Raw genomic sequence first — 21,416 nt, 5'->3', positions numbered from 1 at the left:
CAGTTGATCATTACTAACGTTCCGTTAAACTTCCTTCCCTTAACTTCCCTCAATCGAACTTCTAATTTCCTTCCCTTTAGTTGTGAACTTGTGGAGGTTCTGAACTAAGCAATTAGGAAAACGATTCAAAAATGAATATTGCTTGGATATACATAAATACTCAGTCTAGTTAGAATATTGTAAGAGCTTGCTTTTTTTTACGGATGTTCTTTCCGTAGTTCGTATTTATTTCTATAAAATGTCCTAAGGTTGTTCTTATCCAACGAAACAATAAATCTATCATATGCAGGGGGCTTCCGATTAACGATTTTGCCACAAATAGTACCCATTTTTATTTAATAGGTTACCACCTACAATAGACAAATTACTTAAACGTTACTTCTAGGCCACGTTACAACAGAGTTACCGGCTAGGCACAAGATTATTCTACGATCAACCATCCACGGTCGCTGTTGTTCGAGCCTGTTATTTTGGAGAACCGCTATATTATTAAGTGAAGGCCATCTCAACAAACTGTGTCAGAAGTACTTGTATGTTTGGAGAACACTACTGATCTTTTCTACGAGTGGCAAACCAAAAGTGTTCCAGCTTTTATTAAACCATACGTTATGTCAATTATAGTAACATTTTCACTTATGAAAAAAAGAAGGTTGGTCAGTGTAAATGGAACTGCCTTGTTGTGACGCTTTGTAACTGTAACTGTTACGGAACAGTGACAACAGACAAGTAAGAGGTTCCAATAGAAGTGAAGCGACAACAGGACTATCGCAACGAAAGTCTGCCGTTCCAATGGGTTTTCGACTGGTGTTGGAACGGGAACTGAAACAATGACATAACTGTGATACTATGTGTCTTTCTTCTTCTTCCTTGAATCCCACATACTATCGCTGGAGTTCTTATTTGTATTTAGCACTTTTTATCAATTTATAGATTAAAACTGCTGATAAATCAAATCCCCTGTTTATCAGCATTATGCATTATCGTAACAAAACTATACATTAATATATCATGTAGTTTGTAATAATGATCCATACAAAACCAAAACATTATATAATATTTCACGTTTGTGAAAATCGTTAAAATTTCAACCAATGATTATTACCGGTACATCCTTCAACTTAGTCACGTTTCAACGAAGCAAATTCCGACGACTTACGTGACACAACAATACGTAACGAGATGTATTCGGTTCCTTTGTCACCGCTGGCTGAACTCGCAGCAACAGTTCCGAGACTGGAACTGCTCGGCATGCCGCTAATAAATACATCTAAGCTCAGCAATAATTTAACTCCGCTGGTATCTTTCATCATCTTGTCTACTAATTATAATCCGGTGTATAATGCATGAGACTTCAATTGAGCTACATACTTAATCTGTTTTTGCATTTGATATATTCAGGCGTATAATAATTAGCTTGCCACCAATTGAGGCAAATACAATGGAGCACATATGGTGTTGCCTGCTTATGGAAATTTCCTTCCGTATTTGTAGTTCGTAACCAAAAACTCAAAAAAAGAACCCACAATTTGAATAGCAATCGCAATGTGGATCCACTCACAATAATGTGTTGTACTGCACTCGAAGCATTTTATAAAATAATTATAATGGTTTTCATTCTGCATGTTCCATGCACTTAATTTAAATCGCATTGTAATGTAAACCAATCATTTCGGGAAAACGATAACATCCCTAGGACTGTTTAATCTTATAAACCATTTTGCGTATTGCCATGTCGTGGAAATGCGCTGCTATTACGATTATTCATAGAAAAGTTATTACTGAGGGATGTGAAAATGTGACTTAAAAGAAAGAATAAGAAGAATTCCTAGAGTGTGAAACAATTTCCGAGTTAAATTATCATCATAAATTTGATCATTTGAGTGTTACACTGAAAAATCCACCACTTTGATCATGGAAGTAGTCAATGTTGCCAGAGCAAGACACTGGCGGCGTTTTAAATTAAGCACTGAAAGAGATGCTTGTGCGCGAACGAGTCAGCCTTGTTGGATATGATTTTCATACAGACCATTGTACTTTGTAGGCTGAATTGAAATTGGTAGCTAACGAGTGTATGGTTACCAACAGGAAGGTAATCTCATTATTCACGTTGATTCAACTCTTCCCACCATACCTACGTTATGTGTAGAAAACCTGGTTGCTCCACCGTGATCATGGATCGTGTTTAAAACTTCGCAGTACACTCAGTTGTGTACCTGATGAGATAACGAGAGAACCTCTTCACCTACATTGCTCTATATTTTGTAGTCTGGTTGTCAATGATATCGAAATTACATAGAGTTCATTTCGAGCTCCTTCCACTTAAGAATTTTTTGCACCTCTTCAGACGAAGGTGACTCCAGATTCCAGGAGTCAAGTCTATGACAGCGTCAGATTTCAGAAGATGCACTAAGAGGAAAATGAATTGAGAAGCACGATCATTTTTTGGGGATTTGACTACAGTATTTATTTCTTCACATAACAAATCCTGGCTTGAAACATTTAGCTGGAAGATGATAAAAAGGCTAGACAGGAGACAAGTGTGGGGACTATTGCAGCTGAAGGACTAGGTAGTTACATGCATGGTCGCACACACCCATATACTTACTTTGTCAAGCCCACCCTCACGTCCAGATACACGAGAGAATACACAGTTAATCTCTGCCTGGCCCACCCTCACTCCCAGATACACGAGAGAATACACAGTTAATCTCTGTCTGGCCCACCCTCACTCCCAGATATATGAGAGAATACGAGTATACAGTTACCTCTATCAGGACACCCTTACTCCCAGATACATGAGAGAATACACAGTTAATCTCTGTCTGGCCCACCCTCACTTCCAGATACATGAGAGAATACGAGTATACAGTTACCTCTGTCAGCACACCCTTATTCCCAGATACATGAGAGAATACACAGTTAATCTCTGTTTGGCCCACCCTCACTCCCAGATACACGAGAGAATACACAGTTAATCTCTGTCTGGCCCACCCTCACTCCCAGATACATGAGAGAATACGAGTATACAGTTACCTCTATCAGGACACCCTTACTCCCAGATACATGAGAGAATACACAGTTAATCTCTGTCTAGCCCACCCTCATTCCCAGATACACGAGAGAATACACAGTTAATCTCTGTCTGACCCACCCTCATTCCCAGATACACGACAGAATACACAGTTAATCTCTGTCTGGCCCACCCTCACTGCCAGATACATGAGACAATACACAGTTAATTTCTGTCTGGCCCACCCTCATTCCCAGATATACGAGAGAATACACAGTTAATGTCTGTCTGGCCCACCCTCACTCCCAGATACATTACAGAATACACAGTTAATCTCTGTCTGGCCCACCCTCACTCCCAGATTCACGAGAGAATACACAGTTAATCTCTGTCTCGCCCACCCTCACTTCCAGACACATGACAGAATACACAGGTAATCTCTGTCTGGCCCACCCTCACTCCCAGATACATGAGACAATATACAGTTAATCTCTGTCTGGCCCAACCTCACTTCCAGATACATGAGAGAATATACAGTTAACCTCTGTCAGGACACCCTTACTCCCAGATACATGAAAGAATACACAGTTAATCTCTGTCTGGCCCAACCTCACTTCCAGATACATGAGAGAATATACAGTTAACCTCTGTCTGGCCCAACCTGACTTCCAGATACATGAGAGAATATACAGTTAACCTCTGTCAGGACACCCTTACTCTCAGATACATGAAAGAATACACAGTTAATCTCTGTCTGGCCCAACCTCACTTCCAGATACATGAGAGAATATACAGTTAATCTCTGTCTGGCCCAACCTCACTTCCAGATACATGAGAGAATATACAGTTAACCTCTGTCAGGACACCCTTACTCTCAGATACATGAAAGAATACACAGTTAATCTCTGTCTGGCCCAACCTCACTTCCAGATACATGAGAGAATATACAGTTAACCTCTGTCAGGACACCCTTACTCCCAGATACATGAAAGAATACACAGTTAATCTCTGTCTGGCCCAACCTCACTTCCAGATACGTGAGAGAATATACAGTTAACCTCTGTCAGGACACCCTTACTCCCAGATACATGAGATAATACACAGTTAATCTCTGTCTGGCCCACCCTCACTCCCAGGTACATGGAGACAGTACTCAGTTTAATTGTACCTTACTCAGATTCACATCCAAATGTGCTTTCCATGCATGTGTGCAGAGAGTGTACACAGATGAACTGTATGTAGCCCTTCTTCACATACAGATATAAAAGGACGTGTTTACTTTAAAAAATGCTCTTAATTGCTGTATTGGTATTACAAAACCGCCAAAATTTAGCATAAGAGTATGCAAACTAAATCTATGAATAAATTTTTATATAACTACATCCCTTTCTCCTAGTGATTGCCAGGTCACTCCCATCAATGAATCCTGTCATCTGTCTACTACCTTGTGCATTTAGGCTATACACTTTCAACAACGGAATAATAAATGAAATACACAAAGTTGTATGTACAAAGAGCGTTTATTATTAACATAGGGTTGAACATAGGACAGCGATGTAAGCATGGTAACTTACAAGTATACTAAACAAACTATGAACAGTGACGCTGTAGTGCAACAATAGAGTATAAAATAAACAATGTACATATAAATATACAAAAAAAAAAACAAGTCAAGTAACATAAATATGTTGTACATTTGTTGTAAGAAAGCACTTCAGTTCAAAAGTTTTGGGTTGAACTAAATAATTTTCTTGGTAAGTTTACTAAAGAACAATATAGTTCACATGTAATCCGATATAGTAGAAAGTTGATGATGATTTAACATCTTATTTTGATGCTCAAACCTTGATAAACTTGTTACAATTGTAACCTACTCTACAAAGTGCTTTTAACCAGAAAAGAGGCAAATATGTCATTTGTTCGCCCCTTTACAATAACATCCTGCAGCTCTTACAATAAATTAAAACTATTTTTAGCAACAGTAAATCAGTCTTAGATGCTAATTATAATATTATGCTACATCTTATTATTCTAATCTGTTAGTGCATCAGCATATTGAACCTGTATATCTTATACCTTTTTCAAGCTAATCTATGTATACAGATTTATGCTTGAACGATCAAACTTTTATGCTCTTGTACAGTACATAACATGGGAAAAAATTGCACTTAAATTTTAGATTCTGGAAGAAACTACAGATTGGTTTCTATTATTGAGTTTGTAGAAGTGTAAAATTTGTAAACGTCTTGTAAACAAATTTTATGCGATAAATCACAGTTATTATAAAATTACATAAACATAAAATGATTTTAAATGTTATTACGAAAGCTATTAAAATCACATTACAATTTATTATTAACATAATGACAAACACCAAACCATTTTTATACCAGATATTCTATGAAATGCCATGTTTCAAATTGTCTTATAACCAGGTGTATGAACTAACTCCAAAAAGATATTGGAAAAAGCTTGTGATGTCACTTCTATGAAGGGGCAGATTGTCCAACTGTAGGATAGATAAAAATTCACATGACTTGACTAGACATCATAACTTAAACGACCAGCAGTTGGCATGCTATGTTGTTACCATTGGCCAAAAATGTTTATTTTGAGCTACTATTACTATGGTCCATGGTTTTCAGAAAAAAGTTATTTGTGCATAATATAATGTACATAATAACACCGATCATATAGTGTGATAAATCATCTCAACATAAATAGGCTTTGTAAGATATAAACTTGGTAAACAAAGTTGGTTGGCTTGCATCCTTTTCATATATCTTAATCTTATTATTCTGTATATGATTATAGAGAATGCTTTGATATGAGAGCAATGTATTCATATGCTGATTAGTAAACCATTGATGAATTGAAATGGTCAGTTATTTTGTCAAAATCCTAAAAAATAAGTCAGCCATTAGTTACATATTGTCATTCTCACGAGCCTATATTCCACAATAGCAATCTAAATCTACAGTAAAAATATAGTAAAAATCATGATATTACCAGAATTTTTCTCAAGTTCAGGGATAAAATTTAGAGAAAATAGATAAAATATCATTTGGCAAACACGTAATACTGAAAAGGCCAACATTTTGTTTCAAAATGTTTAATTAAAATTCTACATTTTAATAAAAATTATACAATTCCTTATAATTGTTATGGTCTCCTTACTCACTGTTGTTTTTCAATAATCCATTGCATAACCTAGTAGTTTTCAGGTGGCTGATGTAAATAATTTTAAGTTACCTATTCCCCCGACACTCAAAAATAACTTGGAAAATACAATTTAAAACTAATTAGAAATCTATCCCAAACACACTTTATTTCGCTTTTGTAAAGTATTATTAATTTGAACATATTCTTTCCAAAGATTTGTATCAACTTTATATTTCAATAAAACATCCATTGCAAAGTGGTACGTTAATTAAGAACACAATTAAAAACATAAGTACTCATTTGTATAGTGTTCGCTTTTTCAGATTTTTACAACAATGTGTCACTGCATTTTATACATCATAGTGTGCATGTGTGTCCATATAGTAATTGCGTTTTGACAAATTATGCCATGCACCACATCAGACAATAACTGTCTCAGTTTGTAATAGTTGGAACGTTATTCAATTTGCAATAACTTTAATAACCAAAATTTTCAATTCAATAGTAACCGAAGTAAAAAATCCAAAAATAAAAAGTTATTCCTACTGACAAAAAGTAACTTCAAGTGACTTTAAGCGGCTTGTTTCAGGCTTTACGTTCACCAATTTAACAACTTAATAGCATCACAAATCCTATTTCTGACAACATAAACAGTTGGCGTGACACCTAGAGAGGGAAATATGACACAAAGTTATGTGCCTGAATGCAGATGGTGCATCTGTCTATGTCGGTTTCGTATGCTGTAGTCATGGAGCAATGACCCTCTCCCCCCACATTCACGAGCTCTCCCACGGACAGCTTCACTTCTCTCTCACCCTCCCTCTCTCTCTTTCTTACAGTGAAAGGAACAACAATCGTCTCCCATCCACTCAATATGCCCATTCGGTCGTGAAGAACTAAAAACTGCACTGATAATTGGGGGAAAGTCTTTTCTATTGTAATTGATCGGTGTAGCTAAAAATAAAAGAAATGCAAAACGTAATTGCTGACATTTTTGCAAAATGATCGTTTTCATGTTTTGTAACACATTTTATCGCGAATATAGTACATATTCGAATATATTGTCTCTTATTTTCCTAACACATTGCCTTGAATCCATTTAAATAAACTATTTTTTTAATTTTTTTAAAAACAATCCAATCCTTTTACTAATATCTTGCACTAAAAACTGAATCTTTTATGATTTACATTATGTTAATGTTGTTTCACCTAATTATTTTTTTGGACTAACTGGAAAAAATAGTTGTAACGTAAATACAACGCATTCTTTATACAATGTACCTAACAACACTCAATAAATAACACAGTAGGCTACTTTAAAATACTATTGATTGATATGATTCATTTCAACATAATTTGAAATATTAATAAGTGGCTTTATGGGCCTCACATAGACAAAATATAAAGTATATCTTAACTTTGAGAAAATTACTTACTTAAAACCCCAAAAAGCAAAGAAACTTTATAAAATATATATTCTAACAACGCTCATTAAGGTATTACATAATTAAATTTCCACTTATATAAAATTAATAGTGTTCAACAGCAGGAAACTCAGAGGAAACTAACCTTGAAAAAAAGTATTGATAAAATATTGAACCATTTACAAGAACACCTATGTTTGTTAAATTATATTTTGGACTGGGTGGAATCTCTTAGCACCGTCATAATTGACAATAAACATCATATTGTAATAAATACATAACATTTAGACACATAACACCAAGCGTAAGCCATATAATAAACAACAAGAGAACAGTAAAACATGGAGGGACAACAAGTACAAAAATGTTCGAGTACAGAAAAACTAAATAACAGTTATAAATTTCCATTGAATACCCTCATTGAGAAATCAAAGTGACACTTTGTGCTAATAATATGTAAAGTGAAATGTAATTATCAAACTACATATCATTTTACTAAAAACACAAATCACATTTTTTGAAATAGTAAATTATACTAAATACATGTTGAAACAACCAAACATGGTTAAGTAAATATTTAACTCATAATTTTGTGTTGGCAGTGTTTTTACCAAAATATTACAAACAATAATATCAACTGAAAAGTTTGTGTATGTATGTATGTGTGATGTGTGTGAGTAAAAAACCTTATTTCAATTCCGAAGGCATCTTAATATAAACATTTTAGCAATGTTTTATGACATTAAGCAAGTGATAGAAACTCATTCAATGCTGCCTTTTAATTTAGTTTCTTCAAAATCAAATGACTAAAGTATTTCTTTATTCTAAGAGTCTTGTCTACTAAACAAATAAGTCCACTACAATATTTCTCAATATAAGTTAAACTTTTCTCTTTCATTGCCACTGTGAAAAAAATAGAACTATGTCATTCTAGTGAATCATAATATCGTCATGTAATAAATATCATCAAGCTGCACGAACTCCTGCCCTGATTTTGCAGGTTTTTTTACATTATTACTGAGTTGTTTTGTTCTATTCTATCGTCTACTATAAGTTATAACAACAAGAATAAATGCGAAAATTGCATCAACAATGTACAAAACTACGTCAAACAATATAACAAGTTCAAAATTGCTCGAACAGTTCATTACCATCGATTGGTGTCATGAGTTAATTTCTTCCGTTAACAAAGGAACTTAAAAGGTATAAAAATTAATGCATTCGACTAGTCTTAAATTCACGTATGCTCAAAGAAAAAAAGCCAGTTAGGTACAAGTTGAGCATTATTCTTCGCGCTATAAATATTGTAATTTCGTTTTACCATTGGTATTTGCAGTTTGAAATCAGTTCAATTAAAGTTTTGCTTACTATTCCTTGAGTTAAAAATAACTAAATCTGAGCTTAACAGTCTTTTAAACAATGATCCACTTTTGGTATATGCCTACTTACTGCTTTAAATCAAAATTTCACTTGTTAATTGATTCAGATTTGTTGTTTTACAGTTTATAATTTTTTGAATTCTATAAGATAATACAAGATTCTACAGATTATAAGGTTGTGGCATTTTCCAGTTAAAATTTTATCAAAACTGTGATAATCAATTGTAGAAGAAATACAATACTTTATTTGCGTTATAATAGTTGTGCTTTGAGAATTTCCACAACAGACCAAATGACACACTGGAACACTATTCACAGCGCTATCCGACTGCCAGACCTATGAACCACCATTGGAGACACATCCCCCACATTAGTGAATTCTGTTGACTAGCTTTTTTATTACAACCAACCTCAGTGAGAAGGATGGGTTTGGATTCTCTTCGATAGTTACAGTTCATTGAAGATTTATCACTGAAAGCAACTTCAAGGCAATTAAACCAATATTGTTATTAGACAACTATGATACAGGCAGGAGTTGCTATTTTACTGCCTTTAAAACCACTGGAAGAAATCATCATTTACAACTCTTCACCACCAATCAGCACGACAACGAAGTCTACCAAACGATAAAAAGACAGACCGACGTGAAATTAGTAATATTGAACATTGTATTAAATAGCAATATGTACCAATGGCAAAACAAAATCACAGAAGAAGCCTATATAAACTTAACTAACAGGAGAAAGCCGAGATTTTGTACAAACTAGAATACAAACTAAAACCTCTGTCAACAGTAAAAACCAATGTACATCGCCCACCCTTCCGACCGGTCGAGAGGTTCGGGCGGATCTGATAAAAAAGTAAAAATAATTTACACAAATATGTACAGATATACATATGTACAGCGACACCGGTCTAAACGTAGGCCTCGACGCGACGCCCTCGGATCCGGTGAAAGAACTCCTTCCAGCTGTTGAAGGTTTTGCCCGACCAGATCCAGAAGGAGGAGGTGATGCCGACGATGAGGCACATGAGGTACTTGATCATGAACACCTCGAACTCCGGCTTGCGGCCCACGTCGCGGCTCAGCGGGCAAGGGATGGAGTACACGTTCTGGCGTGAGCACATGTCCATGTGCCAGGTGAGCATCCAATGGTCGAAGTAGCCTTGCTCGTAAAACAAACAGGCCACCACGATCAGCGCCGGCACCTGCAGAAAAGGAATTGTCATTTCCTTAACTCATATAAGTTTTTTAACAGTAACAACTTCAACTTTTACACACTCTCAAATGCTGTGACCTTCGAAAATAGGCAAGAAAAGAATATCCAAATCTCCGTTTTCACGGAACACGCTTGACTCACCGTGTATAGCACGCTGAAGACGCCGATGCGGATCATGAGTTTCTCCAGCTTGTCGGTCTTGGTGCCGTCGTGTTTCATGACTGTCCTGATTCGAAAGAGTGACACGAAGCCGGCCAGCAGGAACACAGTACCGAGCGCCAGGTACACGAGAAGCGGAGCCAACACGAAACTGCGCAGTGTCTCGACGTTCCACAGCCCCACGTAGCAGACCCCCGTCAGAATATCACCTGCAGACGTTTACTAGGGAGCGGAGCCAACACGAAACTGGGCAGTGTCTCGACGTTCCACAGCCCCACGTAGCAGACCCCCGTCAGAATATCACCTGCAGACAGACAACAACGGTTACTAAGGAGCGGAGCCAACAGGAAACGGCGTAGTGTCTCCACGTTCCACAGCCCCAAGTAGCACACCCCCGTCAGGATATCACCTGCAGACAGACAACAACAGTTTACTAAGGAGCGGAGCCAACAGGAAACTGCGTAGTGTCTCGACGTTCCACAGCCCCACGTAGCAGACCCCCGTCAGATATCACCTGCAGACAGACAACAACAGTTTACTAAGGAGCGGAGCCAACACGAAACTGCGTAGTGTCTCGACGTTCCACAGCCCCACGTAGCAGACCCCCGTCAGGATATCACCTGCAGACAGACAACAACAGTTTACTAAGGGAGCGGAACCAACACGAAACTGCGTAGTGTCTCGACGTTCCACAGCCCCACGTAGCAGACCCCCGTCAGGATATCACCTGCAGACAGACAACAACAGTTTACTAGGGAGCGGAGCCAACACGAAACTGGGCAGTGTCTCGACGTTCCACAGCCCCACGTAGCAGACCCCCGTCAGGATATCACCTGCAGACAGGCAACACAACAGTTTACTAGGGAGCGGAGCCAACAGGAAACTGCGCAGTGTCTCGACGTTCCACAGCCCCACGTAGCAGACCCCCGTCAGGATATCACCTGCAGACAGACAACAACAACAGTTTACTAGGGAGCGGAGCCAACACGAAACTGGGCAGTGTCTCGACGTTCCACAGCCCCACGTAGCAGACCCCCGTCAGGAATATCACCTGCAGACAGACAACAACAGTTTACTAAGGAGCGGAGCCAACACGAAACTGGGCAGTGTCTCTACGTTCCACAGCCCCACGTAGCAGACCCCCGTCAGAATATCACCTGCAGACAGACAACAACAGTTTACTAAGGAGCGGAGCCAACACGAAACTGGGCAGTGTCTCTACGTTCCACAGCCCTTTGACGCTGCAGACAGACAACATTTACTATACGGTTCAGCAACATCATCAATACAAATGTGTAAATGTAAAACCAAATATGAATAGGAATTAATGAAAGTCAAACAGGATGGAAACGAGACAGTGCGTTATTGACAGAAATACCACTGACATCCATCCAGGTGAACAAATTACATTACACAAACCCTGAAACCTCACTCACTCCGGATTTGAAGTAGGTATTCCGATCTTTCCGCACAAGATTGAGGGTTGTACACCAAACATTAGTCTGCACATATTGGGATCCGTTTCAAATAGCAGTTTATTAAATCATCATTTCGTCTGGAAACGTACTCACTCTAATTGCCCCACATTAGAGCGATCGAGTGAGGGAATCTGCGACACGGTAAACACGCTAAACTCTCGCACAACCGGGTACCGTGCGGTTACGGCTAGCCGGCGCCGGCCGCGTTTAATAGGACTTAAACACTCGCTGGCCAAACAGTGTCATTAACGGCTAATGGGTTAATCTGGCATTAGCATAATGACGGGGTGCCCTGTTAATGTCAGTTAATGGCCGTTAGGTTACAGGGTGGCTGTCCCATATCGGCGTTACTGCGGTCGTGTAGTGTGTGCATGACGTCATCAATATAAGTGGACCATTTTCCGTTGACCAGTTTCCGTCGATCGCTTATTTTTAGAGCCTTGAAGAATATATGGGCAGTTATTCCAAATACTGTATTTTTCATTTACTTTATATCGAACATGATCTGTATCGATGTTACGAATGACCTACGGTTAATGTCCAGAATTCGATGTAATTCTTAATAGGAATCCAATACAACTGAATTTTATCGTAGATACACTGTAAATAATCAATAAGTACAATCAGAAAGATTTTTTTATTCAAAAATATAATCTGCAAAGTTCATGGTTTTAATTTAGATAAGGCCATTTCAACACGAAACTCAAGTAAGATATCAACCACAGAATCGTAAAAATATACACAATTACGTAACAACTACAATGTTTATTATAGTTACATTTATTGTCCCTCTAAAATGTACAAAACGTGTACATTTATCTACGATAAGAATTCTAAATAAGTATTTCAGAGTCGTACTAAGCTTACTATTTAAAATATATTCAGATTGAATTATAAAAAAGTCAAGAATAGAATCAACGAGAATAGTGAAGTTGTGTCCTACGAGAAAGGAAGCAAGGATGTAGAGACAGAAATGAAACGCTAAGCTGGATTTGACGCTCCGCTAGCGATAACACCTATCTGTAACCTTATGTTCACAGGGAAGCTGTAAATCTGTCTCCCTCGGGCTTAACTGTCTGGAGGCACTCCGCAGGGCTCTACACTGGAGCCACTCTCTCACTTGGCGCGGTACCAGGACTCTCGACTGCGAGACATTCCTCTGTGAGGCTGAGGCCAGTTGGACGGCCACCACAGTCAACAAAGAACCTATCCACTCGCGCCGAGTCGGAGTTCAAAGGCGTTTATTTCGGGTCAGCATTGTTTTGAAGCGAAAAGTGATACGTCTTCGCTAATCTTGTAGAGTTGATGACCGACCGATATTTTCAGCGCCACGCCGCCGATCGCCTACTGGCTCAACTCCGGTATCAAACTATTCAATAGTCAGATTTTTAAGTACCTATTAAAAAAGATTAACGTATTCGGTTGCCAATTAAAAGTCCTGTGACAAAAGAAAATTATATTTTACAACGAACTCAAAATATTTTTCGTTTAAATTTGTTGCTGAGGACGGAATGTTTGAAAGGATAACAGGATTTCGGACATTTGCCATCGTTATAGGTTGCGGTTGGCAAATGTCCGAAATCTTGAACTCAAAATGGCGCTTTAGTAGTTTGGAATTTTCATACATCCATATTTTGGTACAAATGTTCAAACTACACTACTCAGTCATCTCATTAAACCATCTCACGAAGAGAACAAACCCAACATTTTTTGACTAAACATTAATAATACATACTTGTTTTACTAATGTCTAGTATATCTGGCAAAAATTCGACTATTACAAATTATGACCACCTACATTTTATAAATATAATATTACTAAATTGACCAAAATCCATAATATTAGCGCTCTGATTGCACTTTCGCTGATATCAATAGAACAGAACTAATCTGAATATGAGGTCTGACATTCGCAAGTAATTCAACAAGTTTTAATTTTATTGAAAGGTTATATTTCTCCGTTTCAACACGTTCACTTTATATTATATAGTTAAATTAAATGTTTAGTAAAGATATCAGCACAATCATAAATTCATTTGACGAAATATCCACTCGACTGCTTCACTCAAGTGGTCCAGCGCTTCGTTATCACCGCTAGACATCGTTATCATAGCCCTCTAGGAGTCAAACTCCTATCAATCTGTACCGAGTTCTTTCCACCACAACACGTGTCTCATGTACAATACGGCATTACTTAATTCGCCTTTTCCGCACTAACAAATCATGTCCGGGTCGCTCCGCTTACACACCCGTGCATTTACAATTATTTATATCGTTCACTTGCACAGGTTTATAGCGTTATAAATTTGTCAGTGTCCTCCGTTTTCTGATAAAGCTAGCTGCGTTTATCCGTTTCTCAAACGTCTGATCTCGCGCACAATATAGTTAACTTCAATCGTGTACGGCAGGGCTGCCCAACCTACGGCAGGGCTGCCCAACGTACGGCAGGGCTGCCCAACGTACGGCAGGGCTGCCCAACGTACGGCAGGGCTGCCCAACGTACGGCAGGGCTGCCCAACGTACGGCCTGCGTACGGGGGCTGCCCAACCTACGGCCCGCGAGTCAGTTTTATGTGGCCCACCTTGTTGCCAAAACAACCCAATTTGTTTACAAGAATTTGAAATATTAAATAAATACAGATTTTGAGAACCAAGCAGTCCAGCCGATTTCACTTAGAACGAGCCGTATTCATTTGTTGGAGTATGAGTGTTGAAAGAAGTAAAGTAGTTGCAGACAGATTTCACTGACTACGGTGGTGGCTGCCGGCTGGCGAATAGAGCGCGCGGTGCGGCGACGTAACCCCTACCCAACTCAAGGTCACCACTCGCCACGTAATTTGTATGTCCTAGTATCCTAGTAGGATTAATTTAAATCAATGTATTCAATTTATTGGTGACTTTTTTATTGTTCCCTCAGAATTAGAGCAAACATCCAAAAGTCTGGGTTTATATTTATTTCTACTAAAAGAACCTAAAAACATAATATATTATAAACCTTTACCTAACAACTAATAAATAATAAGAAATTACAATAATCAGGAAACAAGGGCCAAATAACCTTCAAAACTCATATTTTGCACAAGATTTCTGGAACAAACCCCGGGCAATACGTTTTGTTTGGGGTTCCAAATCCCCTGGGATGTTGGCCCGCCTGTCCATAAAGGGTTTACAATATGGCCCTTGAGTAAAAACGGTTGGGCACCCCTGGTGTACGGCATGCCATTTGATGTTTTCAGTGGGTTCGGTTGGTAAAAATGCAATTTTAGGTGTATTTTGTATGATCAACTGTATTTTTGAAAACCGATCTTGATTTGTGTTGCATAAAATTACTACCCAATTCTTAATGGATCTTGGGTGAACGAAAATCAACATTGACGTTCTACAAGTAAATGCAAGGTCATGTTCGTTCGAAAAAGAGATCACCAGAGGAAACTTAACAAGAACGCTTCATGAAATTGATACTGACTTAAGGTGATACAATTCGAGCTATCCAGGGGCAAAAATATACCAGACGGAATCTACCACAATCTTATAGCCGATTAGTCCACAAGGCCTTGTATATTTTACAAAATGTCATGACAACATACATATGGAAGTTTAATTGTATGGTATTTAATGTTATTACCACGTTTGCGACTAAATTAAAAGAACCACAAGTTACTTGATTGAAAGCTTATTTATTTTATGTATTATTTTTGTAGTAAAAATAATATCTTTTGTCAATTTAGAATCGGTTTGATAACTGAATAACTTGACGATTAAATGATTCCTACCATCTGATTTTCGTTCAGTGACACATATAGTGATAATAATGACACTGTGAGCTTACGATAGATGCAACTGTGTGCGGTTAAAAGGTACAGTTAAATTAGCCACTTCAAAATGGTTAACCACTTCTGAAATCGATTATTCGTTAAATTATATCTGCTTCAGAATAAGCCTTTTAATTTGTACACCAGACTTGAAAATTATAAATTGGATTAGGGAATCAACGAAAATGTATCATGCAAACACCTGTATTTTATTAACTGGGTATATACAAATCTCTCTTTTCATTAATCTGACCTTTACAGTTTTTACAGGTATTGGGAACAAACTCGAGTACGGAATAAAAGGCCTTGAGAGGGCAACTATTGGTCTTTTCGCCTATTGGGGTTGGATGGAATTCGCCAATATTGGAATATAGGCGAATTCCAACCACTGCGGATATGACTTCAAACGAACATAGCTGGACACTCTAGGAAATTATTAATTTCCCCTTATTTGTCCAAGTAAAACAGGGTTATTTAGTAATTTGTCCGCTATTTCACGTCCAAGCTGACTAAGTGAAGGTCTTAAACTGCCATAATAAACGGGAACGAGTGTTCTCCCATACAGATACGGCGAGAGACATAACTCAGCCGGCCACAAGTAGTACAGGCGGAGGCTCAGCGCTGCTGCCGGGGCAATCACAGAACAAGTGTCCGGGTAATTGTAAATAACTGCGGCGACGGCGACAAAATACATGAGACGACTCCGGCCACTGGCCCCGGGAATGCGATCTGGAAGCCAAGTCCTCATAAGTAACTCTGAACAAGTGTGTGTAAACAATCACGCGCGCGCGCGCTCGCATTCGCTACTAAATTTAGTAATCACTTGTTACTTTTCACATTCAACAGATCAAGTTTCATAACTTTTAGACTTATAAATTCATCATACTAACTCGAATAAAATACTCGTATAGGTAAAGAATCCTGAGTAAGAGTTACAAATAATTTTCAGTAACTCGGGTAAATGCAGTGTTGTTGCTTTGTTATAAGTTATTGAGAACTTCTTAGACAAGTTATTATTGCTCAGCTACTTCGTAATTTAGAATAAAATACATTTTTAGTCTACCTATGCTGTAAGTTAGGCAGTAATTACACCACTGGAATGAATAGTGGGAAATATATCACATTAGGCGTTCGTAAGGACGCTCGCCGTCGTAGGAAGAACGGCTGCAACGAACACATTCTACGTGCAATCAGTTCTAAAAATACAACTTCCAAATGGCTAGAATACAGATAGAATCATACCTCCAGTCCCAGTCGTGGTAGGCGACGTTAACACATACTGAACACAAAATTGTAGCGTGACTTTAATACAATAATAAGACTGCTTGCTCAGCATACATTTAAGGCAACAACACTAGAAGTACGTTCAGGTTTTATCGCCATGCTTTCTTAACATGTTCACTCAATTGGCCAGAAATCCTTTGAATAAATTATATTAATTGAATGCCTGAAAGGTAAACGAACAGGTAACATAATCATTGGGCGTCATCGGAGAACGAAACTGCTACTACTACTATTGGATAATATAAACTGCTGAAAATTTCCTTGGATTTGGTTCATATGATTATATTTCCGTAGTTTCTACACACTAGGGCGCTGAGCCAGATTTTAAAGAACACTTCTCGGTAAGACAAGAGTTTATGCAAATTGCATGGCAGTTTAATCAATTGTATAATTGACGTACTCAAAATACTGTAATTTCCAATTGTGCAAAACAGAAGACGTTTGGAATAATACATTAAATTTCAGTAAAAACGCATAATAAATTAAATTAATTTGTTTAAAGTGTATAATGCTTCTGTATACACGGGTAATTTAAGTATGTAGGTACTAAGCAATGAAAGGAATGCATTCACAACATCTCATGATTCGGCCTGAAGGGCTCTTTGTTCTTTTATCTTTTCATATTTGGATGTAGATTAGAGAATCAGATGCAGGACGACCTTTGCCATCGACGAATAGTCAAACATACCCACAGGTGGTCTTCCTCAGCAGATTTCTCCCCTGTCCCAAGCATTGCTGTTACGTTTGTATTTATTTAGGCAACACGATGCTTTCAACATGAACTTACAAAGTTTGCCACATATGTTCCTCTAGTGCCCCATATATCCGAGCTGGAGAAGAAAATGTTAAACAAATATGTGTTCTTAATGATAACCTTGTTGTAGGTGAAAAAAGTAAAGAATGTCTTATTTTACCAGGCGAAGTTAGGGCTAAGAAGCCCTCTCTAACACTTAACCTGGGGACGAACGGCTTAAAGGTGACTTCCGAACCACCACCAATGGCCGGGCAGGCGGGCCGCTTGCAAGAACAGGATCGCTCAGCGGTCACCTATCCAAGCAGCGGCCACGCTCGACGTTGCTTGATCTGGTTATCTTGCGATAACCGCCGTACCCGCTACACTGCGCCATTGGTGCACGGGCCTCCCAGTTTTTAGCATAAGTGACAATGAGGATGAGATAGGCCTACCTTCAACCACTCTCCTTGTTTGGGATTTTTACTTTTCGTGAAATCTGATGTGTTTACACACACATTTCACATCCATATCTCCACTACTATCCATATCCATATCCATATTTTTGTCACTACTATTTAGTCAGTCGCTATTTAACGTGTGTACATTAAAATATACTATAAAACATTAAGTACAAGTATAATACATTAATTTATATTCTTGACGAATATAGAATTATTCATTATCGTGTACAAACGTGTATTTGTCATAATGATCCAAATGGTATCGTTAAGTGGGATGTGATGACAAAAATCACTGATATCACGTAACATATTAACGCGCACGTCATTATTCCACCTTTTCTATCACGTAAAATAGAACCACTGGCTCCTGTCATGAATATGTATCACTATATTTTCAGGACGACCACTTTTATGACAGCGAGAAGCTAGCTAGAGTATACTAAAGAGAACGTTGCGTAAACACACACAACCTCGTTCCCACTCTGTATGCAAAGTACGTGACAAACACGGCCGCTATGAAATATTGGCCGGGACAGTGAGATAAATACGATCACACTTGTATTAGAACGTGCCCCGAGTTTTCTACACACGGGCGTAATAGATCACCCCCTCCCCCCCCCCACCTTGCGCGTTCACAGTCGCGTCCGTGCACACTGCACAGGTCGCCTGGGTGACGGTGAAAAATTACTTTAAAGTGCCCATAAATATGGAAATCCATAATAAACTATACGAGTTATTCACGATGTTATGGGAATTAAAAGAAACCAACAAAACCAGGTAATAGATTTGCTGTCATTTTTGCTTTTGTCCCTGTTGGATACAAAGCTCGACTAAATAAAATCCTTCAACGTAAACGATCATTAATTTTCGTGAATACAAATTTTTAAAATATTTTTTAATAACTGGATTGGTCAAATAATCATCAGATATGTCGAGCTTAATTATAACTATAACGATTGTTACAGCTAACAATATATACCTAAAGCTATACCAATAATTTTAACCAAAAACTATCATTATCTTGGAAACCAAGATTACTTCTCCTTTCAGCTTTGATTTATGCTTTATCTCAGACGTAACTTATTAGACACAAGTGAAGTAGACGCGCCTTGGGGTAATCATTCGACAGACATCACTTCATCTTCTCAACTGGAAACTGAATTACAAAAAAAGTTTACTGAAATATGTATATGTTCAGTAATACGTTTACTACCGTTCCTAACTCCTTAAGCGATCAAAAATTTTACTGTATTTAAAAACTGTTTCTCTTTCTACAGACTTAGGGATTAATTTTCTGTCGATCATTTATAAGAAAATGACATAACAGAATATTCTTTAAAAACTTAAATTAGTCAATCAAAATAAAAAAAAAACGACGGCCGTAATTTTGTATGTCACATCGCTGTTGTAATCCGTTATAAACACTGTTATATATATATATATTCTACACTCAAATCTTGCAACCATAATCGCATTCCAAACCTAATTCACCAAACCTCAAGATTCATTACCGGATCAGTTCATGCAAGAAAGTCCCGCTAAGGCTGCGGGGAACCTTGGGTAACTGGAGCGCGACCACACACTCGCGGGTTTTGCGGCTTCAAATGTTGCGCCTTCTTCCCTTCTCGGTCAAATTCACCCTCCCCCCCCCCTTCCAAATCAAATATATTTTGTAACCAGAGCTGTCACCGATTTTCACAAACTTAGAGAAACATTAATGACAAACTGAAATTTTCAGTGATGGTTCCTCTAGGGATCAATATATCACCCGTGTAAAGTTTATTGTGTAATCAGTACAAAATCTGACACGATGTATAACAAAATGAATAGTTTACGACCACCACATTACTAATTATTGAATCTCTAAGCGAAGCAACAGATTTTCTGTTCTCTTAGAAGAGTCACACGAACTCGAAATCACTATTCACATGTTTGTTGTTAGTTTTTTTTTTTGTTTTTTTTTCGCTGTGGTTTCCAAGCCGCACGCAAACTCTTTATTACGAATAATCATGGCAGAAATAAACCTGTTGACAAAGCTGGTTCCACATTTATAACTCTGTAATCCACAGACCGACATATGTTGGGGTGCATGCTGTACTAAAAATCTTGAGTTTTGTTCAATTAGAACAATGGCAAACATTACATCACTAATTAACTAAGCATTTCCATTAAAAACTTAAAAGTTGAACAACTTGTATTAAAATTAGGAAAAGAGGAATATGGCAAAAATGAGGGAGTGGTACAGTTTAACGTACAGTATAGTTTAATGAGTTAACATCCATTGTGTTCAGCCAATATTTTCTTTTGTTTTTCCCTTAGGACAAGAAGCTGAGAAACCAACCTCTCATTGCAGTTTGTACTAAAAACATCTTTGCACTTGCTTCCAGAGTCACAGGATATTTAGGATGGATAAGATTGGGGGTAGGGGCCGCCCCCTGTCGATATGCATGAGGATGGATTTTGGGTACTAATCTCGGTTATGTTTCCTTGCAAGAAGGGGAGGCCAGCTCTGAACCAATATCTATGGTCAAAGCGGACAGGGGGCCGCCCTTAAGTGAAGGTTAGTAACTCCCTTCAACACTTAGGGACTCCCACCAACTCCAACAAGCATCCGTCGCGGTAGACCGATCTATCGATCTACCCTTGCAGTAAGTGATGTCGTGGGCATCCATAGGGTTGCCCTGATTTAGGTGAGGCACCAGTTTTTTTTTATGTACCCAGTGTGGAATGAACTGCAAGGTATAAACCAGCCATAAGTGAACCCTTCTGAGATGTCAGTACAGCGTGCTGTTGATAAAGCATAGTGGCACAATTCCACTGCTACTGTGATGTACAATTCCAGTGATCAACAACCAGAGCCAAGAGCATACACGTCACTACTCTATTTAGATATTCTTTACACTTTAACAAAGTCTAGTAACGCAATACAACATCACAAATTACAAAAATTCTTAGAAACTGTAATAACTATTTGAGTTCTGGTTGCAACATACATTTTTCATTTTGTATATGGCACATAATTATCTTTCACTTAAGATTTTAGAAGTCGACTCCTGGAAGAACCCAGTCTACCAACAATCTCTCAAAAACTCTAGCGCTTAATCAGTTGTGTTTATAAACTTAATAAATAGTATCGGTGAAAGAGAGAGAAAGAAAAGTTCACAGAATTGTAGGCCAAAGACCTTTAGGCTACACCATCATTACTGATACGTCAGAAATTGTAATTCTCATCGTGCGTAAAAGGTATACTCAACAAAATTTAGCCTCACGCACATATACGGCCTGTGGAAAGTAA

General features: G+C 38.1%; 1 protein-coding gene across 1 annotated transcript in view; it reads right to left on the bottom strand.

The window, feature by feature from the left end:
• Positions 1–4,511: 4,511 nt before the first annotated feature.
• The window catches only part of LOC124364978 (frizzled-2), a 59,276-nt gene continuing 42,371 nt past the window's right edge, over positions 4,512–21,416 (bottom strand). Inside the window, exons 2-3 of the mRNA XM_046820839.1 lie at positions 10,337–10,563; positions 4,512–10,184 (exon numbers count right to left, since the gene is read on the bottom strand). Of these exons, the coding sequence (XP_046676795.1) occupies positions 9,891–10,184; positions 10,337–10,563 (521 nt within the window). The 3' untranslated portion in view covers positions 4,512–9,890. The remainder of the gene's footprint in view (positions 10,185–10,336; positions 10,564–21,416) is intronic.

The sequence above is a fragment of the Homalodisca vitripennis genome, chromosome 6 (assembly GCF_021130785.1).
Source record: "Homalodisca vitripennis isolate AUS2020 chromosome 6, UT_GWSS_2.1, whole genome shotgun sequence".
Classification (NCBI taxonomy): Eukaryota; Metazoa; Arthropoda; class Insecta; order Hemiptera; family Cicadellidae; genus Homalodisca; species Homalodisca vitripennis.
This window is presented reverse-complemented; position numbering and strand designations above follow the sequence as displayed.